The sequence below is a fragment of the Epinephelus fuscoguttatus genome, linkage group LG24 (assembly GCF_011397635.1).
Source record: "Epinephelus fuscoguttatus linkage group LG24, E.fuscoguttatus.final_Chr_v1".
Taxonomy (NCBI): Eukaryota; Metazoa; Chordata; class Actinopteri; order Perciformes; family Serranidae; genus Epinephelus; species Epinephelus fuscoguttatus.
In genome coordinates, this window is record NC_064775.1 from 16,803,164 (window position 1) to 16,817,296 (window position 14,133).

At 42.2% G+C, this 14,133-nt stretch overlaps 1 protein-coding gene across 3 annotated transcripts in view; it reads right to left on the reverse strand.

Annotated features, from left to right (window-relative positions):
- The window catches only part of LOC125884958 (receptor tyrosine-protein kinase erbB-4-like), a 396,776-nt gene that overhangs the window by 118,583 nt on the left and 264,060 nt on the right, over positions 1-14,133 (reverse strand). For all 3 annotated transcript variants that reach the window (XM_049570285.1, XM_049570286.1, XM_049570284.1), the window contains exon 4: positions 349-483. In XM_049570285.1, coding sequence (XP_049426242.1) covers positions 349-483 — 135 coding nt within the window. The remainder of the gene's footprint in view (positions 1-348; positions 484-14,133) is intronic.

Below are 14,133 nucleotides of genomic sequence, written 5' to 3' on the forward strand. Positions count from 1 at the left end.
CCCACTGTCTGCAAAACATCATAATGTGAAATTCTAACACCAATAGACATTTAAAATATTGAGAGACCCTTTTTCTATTGACTTCAGCTGCCAGCTGGGACAGAACAGCTAGAAAAGTTTGGTAAGTTCAAAAAATACTTCAGATAATTACTGTAATACAGCCTTTAAAACCAAAAGAGGACAACCCTTACGGTATTATGATATCAAAATCTAAGACGATATCTAGTGTCATATCATGATATTGATATAATATTGATATATGGCCCAGACCTACTTCAGGGGACATCTAAAAACCCGTTTCATCCAAAATACTGGTAGCAGTGGTTTTCACCCACATGCAGTACTCACATCCAAGGTTGCTGTTGTTGGACGGTACCACCAGCAGCTCAGCCTGGGGGTTCTTGATAATGTCCCGCCAATGGATGGTGTCCGCATGGCACAGGAATTTGTTCTGGTCAACATAAACACCCCCATTCAGAATCTCTGCACAGGGAAGAAGTAAAATAGACGGAGAAAGAGAGAAATGAGCAGATAGCCATGGATATATAGCACATGTACACGATGGCAGAAAATCAATACTTCAAGGTTAATTCCCATTGTTCCTTTGTCTCAAAGTACCCTGCTGCATAAGGGGTACCCTGAAGTGCATCTGAGCATGAAGATAAATGCTATTGACAGATGCACACAGTAATTCAATGCCATGTCCAAAGACAATGATGTTTCATAAAGAAAAACAAATGAATGAATTTTACCATGTAAACAAAACCAATGTAGAACTCTACACTGGTATAAATTCCTAATTATGTATTACGTATTCAATAATTTCATTTAGCTTGAGAGTTAGGCAGAGGTAATGAGTTTGAATGTCACTGGAAGACACCAGATACATGTTGTGTTAATTAAAACTGAAATAGTAAACTGGAGCGGATACACAGCTTTCCTCAAATCCACATTGAAGGATACGGTTCTAGAAATGAGCGTTTTGTAAATGAAGACTGGCGTAGAGCTTCTCTCAGAGGGAATCATGCTATAGGTGGAGAGAAGAGAGAAGTATTTACATCTTGCATCTCATTGATTTCTAGTTGCAGTGTGAAGAAAAGAAGCATTTTGGAACATTTTCAATTTTTTTTATTGTTCCACCATTTTCTTCAATGGCTCTCTCTTGGCTCACAACAGGCCCAAATCATCACAGTGACTCAGAGGAAATAAGGGATAGCAGCATTGTTGACCTGCTCTGCATCCCTCTATCAAAGTGAGAACCGACGCACCGAAGACAAAGGCTGACTCCTCATCCAGCATTTGCCTAATAGCAAAATATGTTTCTTTTCAAGGACCAGTGCCCTTAACAGATGCCTGAGCATGGAGTATGATAATAAATTCTAATCCCTCTCCGTGTTACTAATCCAGGTTTTGGATATGGACACAGAATGAAATGATGCTGCAGTAATCCCCCCCTCCTAAGCTATGACCCGTGGCAGAAGAGAAACAACAGCCCCCATCGGTGCCTCTTCTCTCTGGGACACCAGCTGACTATTATTTAACCTAGTTGGGGGATTTAGATGCAATCACCCTGCATCCTCTTCTCCTTGAATATGAAGTAGATTCCATGAAAGTACTTGTCATAATAAATGAAATTTAATATAAAAAAGAGTAACAATGTGGTTCAGATCCGAGCTGGATTAGCTGAAGGTAAAGAAGGGTATTATCTCCCCCGGCAGATTATTAACAGTGTATGAGTTATGCGGACGATCCAGCAGCTGAGAAGCACACGCAGGAAGCTAATCATTACCATCCGACACCCTGATTAAGGAAGTGGGCCTTGGTAGAGACGGGGACATTTATTCAAAGCCCTCTTAGAGGTGACATGGCGCTCCGTCTGCCCGCTGAATGGCCTACAGCCGCGGCTTCATGTAATCATGTTCCCGTCACAATGGACGATTTATCAGGGGGTGTTTTACATTCATGGATGGCGGGTGAAAAAAGAGACAGGCCGTGCTTTAGTCAAATAATGTGGACCACACTGTCAGCACACTTCGATGTCATAAAGACGTAAAAATACTATTGATGTAAGCATTGTACAAGCAGAACCCCAGATTCTACAGATTTTATAATGAATAAGTGTTTAATTGCATACAGGACACGTGTGTCCACATGTGAATTTCCTTTAATCCACCACTACATTATAATCGAGTCACCTTGAAATGTTACAGGGTTTTGTTGTTGCCCTTACACCATTAAGTGCCACTTCACCCCTCAAAAGATCCACACAAAGGGTCAAGGCCTCAAGGTTTATACAGTCTCACAAAGCCAGCAATTTTTATTTCATTCACTGTACTCTGGCTGAGGCTCAGACCAGGCATTCGTTTGGGCGTCTCCTCAACATACTCTGCTATTACTCTTTCTACACCTGACTTGAGGACAGCACCACTTGCTCAGTATTCGCCAGTAGGTGATGTTAGCAAAATGACCAAACTACGTGGCCCCTGTTAACCTGCCATCTATTCTATCCTTGTCCGGACCTAGACACTGTTAAAAAGAGGAGAGTCTTTGTTTTCCAATGATACCAGTTTTGTTATTGCACTCCAAATATAAGCTAAAATACATCACACTACATTATGACTGTCACCAAGCCATGATTTTGAGAAAATGTATTCCAAGATTTTAATTTGGCGGCCGCAAAGACGTAACATACATGACAGAGTGCACTGGCCTTCGAAAGTGAAAGCTTTCTTTCACATCGGCATGATCCTCAGCCGGTTGCCATTATTGTTTAATGGCACCTGGTGGCGTGAGGAGGAAATGCAGCAGGACAAAAACAAAAGTCAAGGCAGGGGAAGTCCGAGAAAGGTGGGCAGGACTTTTACCCGGAAGGTTGGTGTTTGCTTCCCCTAAGGTTGTAAAGCCAAACCCTGTTCTTTTTTCCTAAACCCAACCATGTGCGAGTGTTGGCTAAACGTAACCAGACCTGCCGATGCACATTCAACCCTCGCTAGACCCGTTCATATGAGTCAGCTGTCACTGTGTTTGTCACTGTTAGTAGAGAATCCAGTCTGCAGCGTAGCTTATACACATCATGGATCAATCAGAGAACTGGGCCTCATGATCAAAGAAAGTTGTAATTGTATCTAAGACATTTGCTTTCCTGAAGAAGAAACTTACAAGAATGACAGAATAAGACAGCGAACATTATTCAGAACTTTTTTGAGGTAATAATTCTACGTTTGAAGGTATGACAGATAAAATCCATTCTACTTCTTTATGGGGAGCCGTCTCTCTGTTTGACCCGCCCACCACTGTCCCAAATGCTCTTTTAAGTGCTGGTGTCCAGATCCCGTCTGCTCACTTAGAGACAAATTGCCACCTCTGCTGTCCATCCAGGCAGGGGCACTAACTCTTCCACTGGGATGACAAGCCCGCATCAGAGTGGTCATTCATTAACGCGCGACAGTCCCGCGCCACCACCCACCCCTCCTTCCTGCTCCTCTCTAGCACCCCCACCTCCACGCTTCGATCTTTCCATCAGGTTGGGAGATCTACAGCCAACCCATCCGCCACTACATCCCACCCCTCCGCCCTGTCCCCTCACCCCCCACACGCCTGTGAGTTACGAGGTAGTCATAAAAGCTATTGTCCTGCATCAGAGTGAAGGGGGAGGAGGTGGAGGGCTGAGACACAGAGAGGGCAGCAGGAGAGGAAGAGACGAGGTTACTGCTAAGGCTAACACAATTAAAATAAATAATAAATAATTTCCAAATCCGTTTTTAATCCAGAGGTTATGTGTAATGATTTGGTCATGGAAGCTTTTCGAGAAGCAGCTCTGAAACAAGGATTCTGATCACCTTATTTTTGCTTAACAGGAAGTGGTGTATTCACTGTATTTGTTATTTATGATGGGTCCAAACTAAAATCCTGCAAAATAGTAGACGTGAGAGCACGGCTGCTAAGTAACGGAATACAGAGTCTTCTTGTGGTAAACACAGCCTCGTTTGAAGGCAGGGAAAGAGTGTTGAATTCAATAAATCTTCTCCATAATGTAAAACTAACCCCCGTGGTCTAATGCTAGCAAGACTATCAAGTTTTGGGTTGACAAGATTAATTCATGTTTTAGAATATTATTCCAAAAGTCAAGTGAAATATACTTTGGCTTTTTCTGCTACTAGTTATGTGCTTTTTATCCACCTGTTTTCAAATGCATTTTCAATTTGCACATAAAAAAAAAAAAACCTGAGAGGAAATGCCTGACATTTAGAAGAAAAGTTGAAATATTACCATTTTTTCTCCTATGTTCGCCTATCATCTATACAGTCTATGGTCAAGATGGTATTACATGAGATGTGACTTAAATGCATAGATCTGTTCTTCAAACTGGATACCGGACTCAAAGATGGCACCAATTAGGTCATATGACAAATGTTTGCCTGGTGCTTAGTGGCTTCTGGGTTACTTCCAAAGTTATGCGGCCCACTGAATATGCACAGAAGTGTTATTCCCATCATGCCTTTGGCCCGGCTAGGCTATATGAACAAGCAAACCAAAAACTTTTCTGTGCCTTGGACAAGTCTAACAAAGATTAAACCTCCTGAGTTATAATATACAATAATAATTGACCATGTTTACAGCTGGAGATGTCCTGTCTACAGTTTTACAAACGTCTCTTTTACAATGGCAGTCTATGGGGAGAATGCTTTTTTGGCCTCAGAGGATTTCTCATTGAAATACCATGACTGGCCACTGGGAAGAATTAGAATCAAGGCTGAGCAGAGGCACCTCAACCAATTCTAATAATTCATGCATGCTTATGCATCACTCAAGTCACTGCTTTACTGAGGATGGCAACAGATTAAAAACTAGATATAGGTTGCACTTCTGTCTAACTTTTGCACTAAAATGTGAGAATCTGCTTTATTTGTGCTTCTGAAAGGTTTTTGGTTGATGGCATATGAGGCAGATTTCAGGCCTCATCATGCCAAAGATGATGTGTGTGTGTGTGTGCTTTAAGTATGTCTACATTGCCATAAGGAGCTTTGAGGTAGCAGTTTTTGTTGTTAATTAAATCCCTGCTGACCAAAAAGAGGAAGAGCTGAAGAAGAGCAGACCCATTTAGTTCCCACTGATCTTATCACAGCGCATAGCTCCTCGTTGCTTCTTTCAAATTCCTGCGCTACAGATGGAAAACATGTTTTAATGAACTTTGTAGCCTTTAAAATGGACTGATATCACACAAAGGAAAGCCCACATCCTCCCTTTTGATAGCCAGTTCCGTCGGGTGCTTTGATGGGTGACATAGTTCCTGGCGATAGCGTTTAATGCGTGTATGTGGCTGCTGAGGGCTCGGCCACCATATGCTCAGGTCATGTTTGGTTCAAGACTGTTTCTGGTGGAGCGGTTTGCTACATCTCTCTTGGCCGTGACACAAAGTGTCTCGCTGTGACTGAGAAAAAAATCTCACCAAGCGAAAGTTGCAGTGTCATGTTTAATCAAAGATTAGATTTGATGTGGAACTGTGCAGTGGAATGTGAGGTGATCACTAGAGGAGAGGATGATGGAAAGACATTTATCATATAAAACTGAACAAATCGATGAATGAATGAATGACTTTATTTAATGTCTTCCACGTCACCCAGTCCTATCAATGCCAAATGCTGACTTGCTCAAACACCCCATATAAAGGCACTGTGAAACTTAAAGAGGGGATTTTGAATCATCTAAAAGAAATCACGGGCGGCACGGTGGTGTGGTGGTTAGCACTGTGGCCTCACAGCAAGAGGGTTGCTGGTTCAATCCCGGGTGTGGGAGCCCTTCTGTGCGGAGTTTGCATGTTCTCCCCGTGTTCTCTCCGGGCACTCCGGCTTCCTCCCACAGTCCAAAGACATGCAGATTGGGGACTAGGTTAACTGATAACTCTAAATTGTCCGTAGGTGTGAATGTAAGCGTGAATGGTTGTTTGTCTCTATGTGTCAGCCCTGCGATAGTCCGGCGACCTGTCCAGGGTGTACCCTGCCTCTCGCCCGATGTCAGCTGGATAGGCTCCAGCCCCCCCGCGACCCTCAAGAGGATGAAGCGGTTAGAAGATGAATGAATAAAATAAATCATATATAATCATATATAGTGGGGAAATTCCATGTAAATAACTTTGAACACATATGAAATTAACAAATAAAACACAGATACTCACAGAGGGTTGCGCAATGACAAAGAATAAATTGTATTTTAACCTTTTCAGCCTCATCTAACCTGGAACGTACCATTTGCTTAGGTGAGTTAAAGAATGGCAAGCCGACAAAGACTACACAATACTAAACAAAGACATGATATAAAGTATACACACCGTACAAGGGTTAACATAAACATCTAAAATACAAACACATGAGCAAATCAAATATGACTATACAGCATAACTACTTCCCCCTTCCTTCAGCTACTTGTGGTGGCCAATCAATGCAAGGATCCCCACCTGTACATACTCTCCCAGCACAAAGGGAACTTTGAGTGAAGCAGGTGTGCACTGATTGGCTCAACACATGAGCCAGTGTAGCGCCATCAATGAGCTTTTTTCACAGCACACATTATGTCTTATCATATTAAGGAAACACACAGGTGTTACTAATGGCACTAACAATGGCTCTGTTCTTTTTAAGTGTTCCACTGAGAGTTACACTGAGCCAGCATGCAAAATACCAGGACCCTGTAATTAAAGGAGTTAAATGGAATTGAGCTACCATTAATTTCAAAATTTACATCTGTGATTTTCCTACTGTGACATGTCAAATGTCTTCTGTGAAAAAGGCCCAATGGCGAGAAAACACATGGACAAATGGATCGATAGTGAAATTCAGGCTTTACTGAGCATTTTGCGACCCTGTTAGAGGTGCAAATGCAAACAGAAACTGTATGCCTTATCAGTCAAGTTTCAGTTTCATACCATGTCTGTCCAGACTCAAACATTGCCATGCCAGTAGACAGTTGCTTTAAATACGGATGTTGCCACAAAGAAGCTACAAATCATAAAACGTTGATGCCTCACACACAACTTAACCCAGCAGCACAGATGATCTATACAATTAGCACAATTTCAAGATAAGTGTCACTAATCCAGTATCTTCCCAAATGTCCACCCTTCTGTTCCTGAAGTATGGCGTTGAATAGTGGCCAGCAAACATTATGATGTCACAGTGACCTTGACCTTTGATCTTTTGGGTATAAAATGTTAACAGTTTATAAATTAATTCTATTAGGCATTTGTATACAATGTTTGGTGAATGATTTATTGAGTTAAAAGAATGTTTTGTGAGGTCACAGTGACCTTGACCTTTGACCATCAAAATCTGATCAGTTTCATCTTTGAGTCCAAGTGGACGTTTGTGCCAGAATTTGAGGAGATTCACTCGAGGTGTTCCTGAGATATCCTGTTCATAAGAATAGGATGGACATGAGTACATAGTGGCCTTTGACCTTTAATCACCTAAATCTTATCAGTTTCATTTTTAAGTCCAAGTGGACATTTGTACCAGATTTGAGGGGATTCCCTCAAGGTGTTCCTGAGATGTCATGGTTCTGAAGATAGGACGGACATGGGTTATAGTGACCTTTGACCTTTAATCACCAAAATCTCATCAATTTCACTTTTAAGTCAAAGTGGATGTTTGTGCCAAATTTGAGGAGATTCCCTCTGTCCTATCCTCCTGAGATATTCATTCATGGTAATAGGACAGGCATGAGTTACAGTGACCTTTGACCTTTAATCACCAAAATCTAACCAGTTTCGTCTTTGAGTCCAAGTGGACATTTGCGGTTTACGTTTGAGGCGGTTTCCTCAAGGTGTTCCTGAGATATCTGTTCTGAGGATTGGACAGACATGAGGTCACAGTGACCTCTGACCACCAAACGCTAACCAGTTTCATCTTTGAGTTCAAATGGACATGTGTGCCAAATTTAAGGGGAAATTCCCTCAAGGCGTCCATGAGAATAGGACAGACATGAGGTCACAGTTACCTTTGACCACCAAAATCAAATCAGTTCATTCTTGAGTCCAAGTGGACGTTTGTGCCAAATTTGAGGAGATTCCCTCAAGGTGTTCTTGAGATGTGGTAAATGGTAAATGGTCTGCACTTGTATAGCTTTTTTCTAGTCCGACTACTCAAAGCTCTTTTACACTACATGACACATTCGCCCATTCACACACACACACACACACACACACACACACACACTGGTGGCCGAGGCTACCATACATGGAGCTACCTGCTACTTAGTAACCATTCACATGTTCTCATACACTGATGGAACAGCCATTGGGAGCAATATGGGGTTCAGTATCTTGTCCAAGGATACTTCAGCATGTGGAGTGGAGGAGCTAGGGATCAAACCGCCGTTTGTGAGCCACTGCCATTCAGAAAAATGGGAGGATTGAATGGACGGACAACCCAAAAACATAATGTCTCTAGTGGTTTCTGGCGCAGGAGCATAATATAAAGTCCTTCAAGGTAAGTCGTTCCCTGGGGAGCTCCCCAGTGGGCAGTTCTTCTCTGGGAGTTCCCAGAACAGTTTGGTCTGAAAATGCCTTTCACTATGTTTTAATGGGTCCCAAGCTAAAAAAAGTTGGTTTAGCTTACTACAACCAAGGTCAAACAGAGCACACATAAACCAAAGACGATTTAACAATTTAATGGCAATTGCAATGGTGTACCCTTATTACTGTTCAATAATTACATATCTGTCTCCAGTAATTCTGATGTTTTTTTTTATTAGAACTTTGTGGAACACAAATATATTGACTAAAAAAGCATGTATGCTGTCATTACAGTTGATAAATTAACTAATTAAAGGGCAAAATACTGGTATGAAATTAATGACTTTACACTTGAGGAAACATGATCATGTTCGGGACCAGAGTAAGGAAGTAACCTTTTCACACCCCTTGTGTTACATTTATATTTCACACTTTGCTCTTTCATCCATAGAACAAACAGTAGGGCAAATGAAAGCTGACAAAAGAAACATCAAAGAGTGAGTCAGAGTGCCCTGACAATACTCCTGTGACCCGTCAATGAACACGCAGAGCTATAAAAAGAAATAAAAGCCAACGATTTTGGTAGAATGGCTTTTTAAAAGCCCGGTGTAAGAGCAAAAATTTGGAGAGACAATGTGGTATGGGATTTCTTGGGAATATTTATTTGTATTGTGCATCACACACACTCTAAATAGAGTACAGGCCAATCAGTGCACAGATTGTTAAGGAAGTAAAAATGATCCCTGTGCCAAGTTGCCTTTGCAAGCCAATTAAGTTCATTTTAGTGTCGTTCAGCAGAGCGAAGAGCCCCTAGTTTGAAGTAGTTTCTAGGCAATGATGGCCCCAGCACCAATCAGTGGCCATAGCTCTATAGGGAGCCTGCTGATGAGCTTTCATCAGTGCTGCTAGCCACTTGTCCCACATCTCTTTCTCTCCCTAATTACGCTGATGAATAAGGCCGTAATAGTGATCCGTCCTCGACTGATGAGTCCATGCGTTTGCCGTTATTGTCTCGTCTTGGGGGCGGGTGTGTCACGTATCACACAACTCAAGCAGACTGCGTTGGGGCCATCCACTCTGCTCTTTTTTATTAGGATCATCTCTCCATCCTTGTCGTCCTCCACCACGCACCCACCCCTCAGACCCACCAATCCCCTTCCTGCGCGAAATACACTTTCTCATTCCGGTGATGGGCCAACTTGCTGAGCACGGGGAACAGAGGAATCGAGATGATCACTCTTTCTCTCCATAGTCGGGTGCCTTCTTTTTTCTGGAGCCCCACACACACACTTACAAAACACACACATGCAAGCACAGGAAAGCCCCTAAATACAAAATAAGACAGCAAACAAATTGCACATTTAGTCATCGAAAAATTCTTAGGTGAACATGTGAAGTGCTGCACACAGACGTACGAAATCCCTATGATAAACACCTCCTGTCCGACAGCAAAAAAGCATCTTGGAGCTCAGGTCGACAAAGCCTCGCATTTGTAGGCAGAGCTGGAGAGTTAAGCCGAGGCTTTACCTCCTAAATGCCAATTAATCACTCAGTGCTTGGGAGAGAAATGCAGAGAGCCCCAGTGGAAGCACTTTTTTGCCTTTTTTTCCCCCCACAGTTTTTCCCCCAAAATCAAGTCAGTTGCAACTTTTTTTATAGAATCCCAGCAAGAGTCAGTGTAGTGCCATTAATGGGAGGTCATTAAAAAGGTCGTGGTCTTCTTTACACATTCACACACATACTGTATATGCCATTATCCTCAAATAAAGGCTTACATTTACCTCAACTGCAGAGAGATTATGGCTTTATTTGAGACATACAGTAGTATTAGAGAGTTCTTTACCTCTTATAAGTAAAGTATATTGTATCTTATTTTAGTAACATGCCCAGACAAGACAACAAGGTTACAGATGGTTAACAATGGAGGAGAAACTCGTCGCAATGGTTACTGGATTCCCAGAGCTATATGGCCCAACATCATTGCCAAACTGCCCTTGAGTAACCCAAAAAAAAATACCTGGAAGTAGCCTTCACGGAGGCGAAGCCCCTGGACCAACTGGTGGTACCCCCCGTGATCCACCATCTTACTTAGGGTCTCATGTACCACCACAGATCTACGTTTCCCTGTGTCCAACAAACTATTTGCTGACAGCCTCTTGCCCAGAGTTAGAGCAAGTACCCCCTGCCTGTCTACTTTAGGAACCAGATGCCAATTACTGTGAATATAAATAGGTAGTTTTAACTAGCTAAAATAAACAGTAGATTGATTACACAGGAAGGGTAGGGTAAGGGGTGATGGGTAGGTTGCCTGGCAACAATAAAAGAGCACATCATGCTTTTTGTTTTTTACAAATGGCATTCAAATTACCATTGACAAAAAGGCAGTGCGGTGAGACTTGCATTTTACAACATGCAAAACGCTTTCTGTGTGATTGCGGCCTTAAGCTTCTAGGTCCTCTTGCTCATATGTTTCATAATAAAAGCTTTTCCATTGGTTCAGAGGGTATAAAACTTACTGGTAGGTTTTTCTCAAAAGTATTTTTATTATTGGAGATAAAGGTACAAATGCAGACTTCACATGTCTCGTAGGTGAGAGCAATAGATGATGACACAGGTGAGGAAAAATAAAGCAGCAAAATAAAACATTTAAATACCGTGTCTCAGTCTCATCAGCTCATAGTAGGTATACAGATTTACACTGATTAAAGGTCCCATATTTTAAGGAAAGTCAGATTTCCATGTTCTTGTTTTATATAAAGCAGGTATAGGTGCTTTATAAACACTGCGAAAGTATCAAAATGCTCAAACCACAGAAAAATGCACACAGTCTGTATTCAGGAATGATGCCTTTAAATAAGCCATAAGGACGTCTGTGGAGTTGTGATGTCACAACTATTCTATATTAAGGTAGAAACTGCTGCTACGGTGCTGTTACATTCGTTCCCTGTCTTCAATAATGGTGCAGAGACGCCAAGGGGGCTGATGTGTAAGACCCAGAAATCACCGACCAATCAGAGTCAACTCGGCTTTTTCATCAGACATTATGTTTTTTAATGAGGTGGCTGCAGCTCAGGAGGCAGAGCAGGTTGTCCACTAATCAGAAGATTGGCTGTTTGATGGGCGGTTCAAAGGGCTTCACCAGTCTGCATGTTGAAGTATCCTTGGGCAAGACATTGAACCTCAGACTACTCCTGATGGCTGTACCATATCAATGTTTAGCTAATGAGCAGGTGGTATCTTGTATGGTGGCCTCGGCCACCATAGTATGAGTGTGTGTCAATGGGTGAACGTCGCAACTCCATTTTCCATTTAGCAACAACAACCAAGAATTTGATGGTGATGAGAAAGATATCCAGGCTTACATCTCTTCCTAACTAGATGCGATGCAAACAAGTGCACATCAGATTGTTTTGGTTTTCCCGAGTGGGGATGTCCTAGCAACAGGCTAAGCCAGCAGTTCCCAACTGGTCCAGCCATGGGGTCCAGATTTGTTCTAAGTCGTTAGTTAAGGTCCACACAGTTTAATATATTCACTCTCTTTCCGCTGTTTGGCCATGTAGTCGAGCTAGTTTGCTGTCTCTGTAAAGTAGTTGTTTGAGGACCATTCAGAATGGACCCACAACCCACTCTGGGACTGCAACCCACAAGTTGGGAACCACTAGGCTAAGCAATGTGTTGCTTGTTTGAGAAACTGCTCACCCTGGCCCTATGTTGGCGAAGCTTTGTGCACCTCCAACCTATTTTCAGAGCAACAGCAAGCCTTTGCTTGTAGTATACCTGGACACTTTTTAGCGCTCAGTCTGCTACAGACTGAGCGCTAAAATACAAACAAATTAGGATACAAACAAATTATTTGGTACTTTGAGGACTTGGTTCAGCAGGGACTCCTGAGACATCCGAGTGTTGAAAGTGCACAGCATGACCAAAATATAGCGAGTGAGTGAAAGCAACAGTCACACTGTGGATCAAAGCCTGGATAAATCTCAGCTAGCCTTGATTTACTGAAATGAATTCTATGTGAAACCTTAAATCGAATGAGTGCTAGACTAAGGCTAGCACATGATGAGGAGGAGATGACCCGTTTTAATGCTCTCGCTCAATAGTCATCTGTTAGCTCAATATCTTCTCCCAATGTGATGTGATTTTCAAAGCTTAAGAGTCTCTCATGTAAGAATGATATGAACCCTTTTTGAGTGGGGGAGGTTAGAGTTAAACGTATTTTCCCAAGCGAGTTGAGGTGGAGGAGTCCTGATAGTTAATGCAAATACATAAAAGAGATTCTACACACTGCAGTCTCTGGACTCTGTATATATAGGCACTCCTGTAATTAGCCCCAGGATATAACATCTTTGTATGCTGGTCACATGCTTTTATACTAAAAGCAAAGCTTCTCAGCACTTTGAGGCTTTTACTGTGAAACTTCTGCAGGAAGTGTTGAGTTCCAGTGGCAATAACTCAGCAGTGACACAAATGATTTCACCACACTGAATAGTGTTTTTGTTAAAAAAGACAAACCAAACAGCGAGTGTGGCATCACTGTGGTGTTATACTGAAGGGATTAATGCTGTGCAGTTGTAGATTAAATTGAATTCACCATATCAGCCAAGTCATTTCACCCCCCATAAATGTTTGTTTTTTAACGCCGCCTTTATTGGGGACCCAGCAGGCCACGGCATTATTTGAAGAGCCTTTATTTGAGAATTTACGGGGATGTGTGTAAGCTCTTTGCAGTCATTTACATGCATCACTTCCTGGTGCTCTGCGTAGCCTGTGACACAGCACAGACAGCTGGCATGACAGAAGGTGCCGAACTGGGGAATGAAACAAATTGCCTTCATTTTCTTAGAGTGCAACCTCTTCAGGGAACACCGATGAACATTACACAACTGCAACAAATCTGCGACTCTGGAAAATAATGGCTCGCATGAGAGCCAATGAAGGAAAGTTAGAGAGAGATTGTGTTCAAGTTCTTTTTGCTGTCTTGAGCAACATTTTCCATTTCCCCCAGATAATAATGTGTTTAGGATAACCATCTATAGAAATTACCCTTCTTGGAGACGGAGTGAGCATGGAAAAAAATGGTGGACATGAGCAGAAAAGGCTCAAAAAGAAGACAAAAACAGTCCGTCGACAGAAGCTGCCTTGCTCCAAGCCAACCAGCATCCATCTCGAGGTTTTCACATAGCACTTTGAACTTCAGGAGGCAACGAAAGAACACTGCAATGGGATCAGTCGATCCAGGGGAACAATAAAGCGTTCAGTTCTCCATACTCGTGTAAAAGTCTCTTTCATCTCATGGCTGGAATGCCCACAATATACTGTCTTGAATGAGCTACACTTCAGCAAAAAGAGAACAAAGACATGTCCTGAAAACAAGACACATGCATACAAGTGCAATTTCTGGGAATTTTAAATAAGGAGAAGAAGCGTCAGGGTCCCAGTGTGTATGCCTGCGCGTGCATCTCATCAAAATCAAACCCGTAATTAAAATAAAGTTGTGGATTTCTCTTCTCTGCCAATTTACAGTGAGACTAAGAAACCCTGCGATTTGAGGTAAACACATGACTTGACTGGAAAACAAGCAATCAGTCCCTTAGGAAACCCCCTGTGTGTAATTGTGAAGT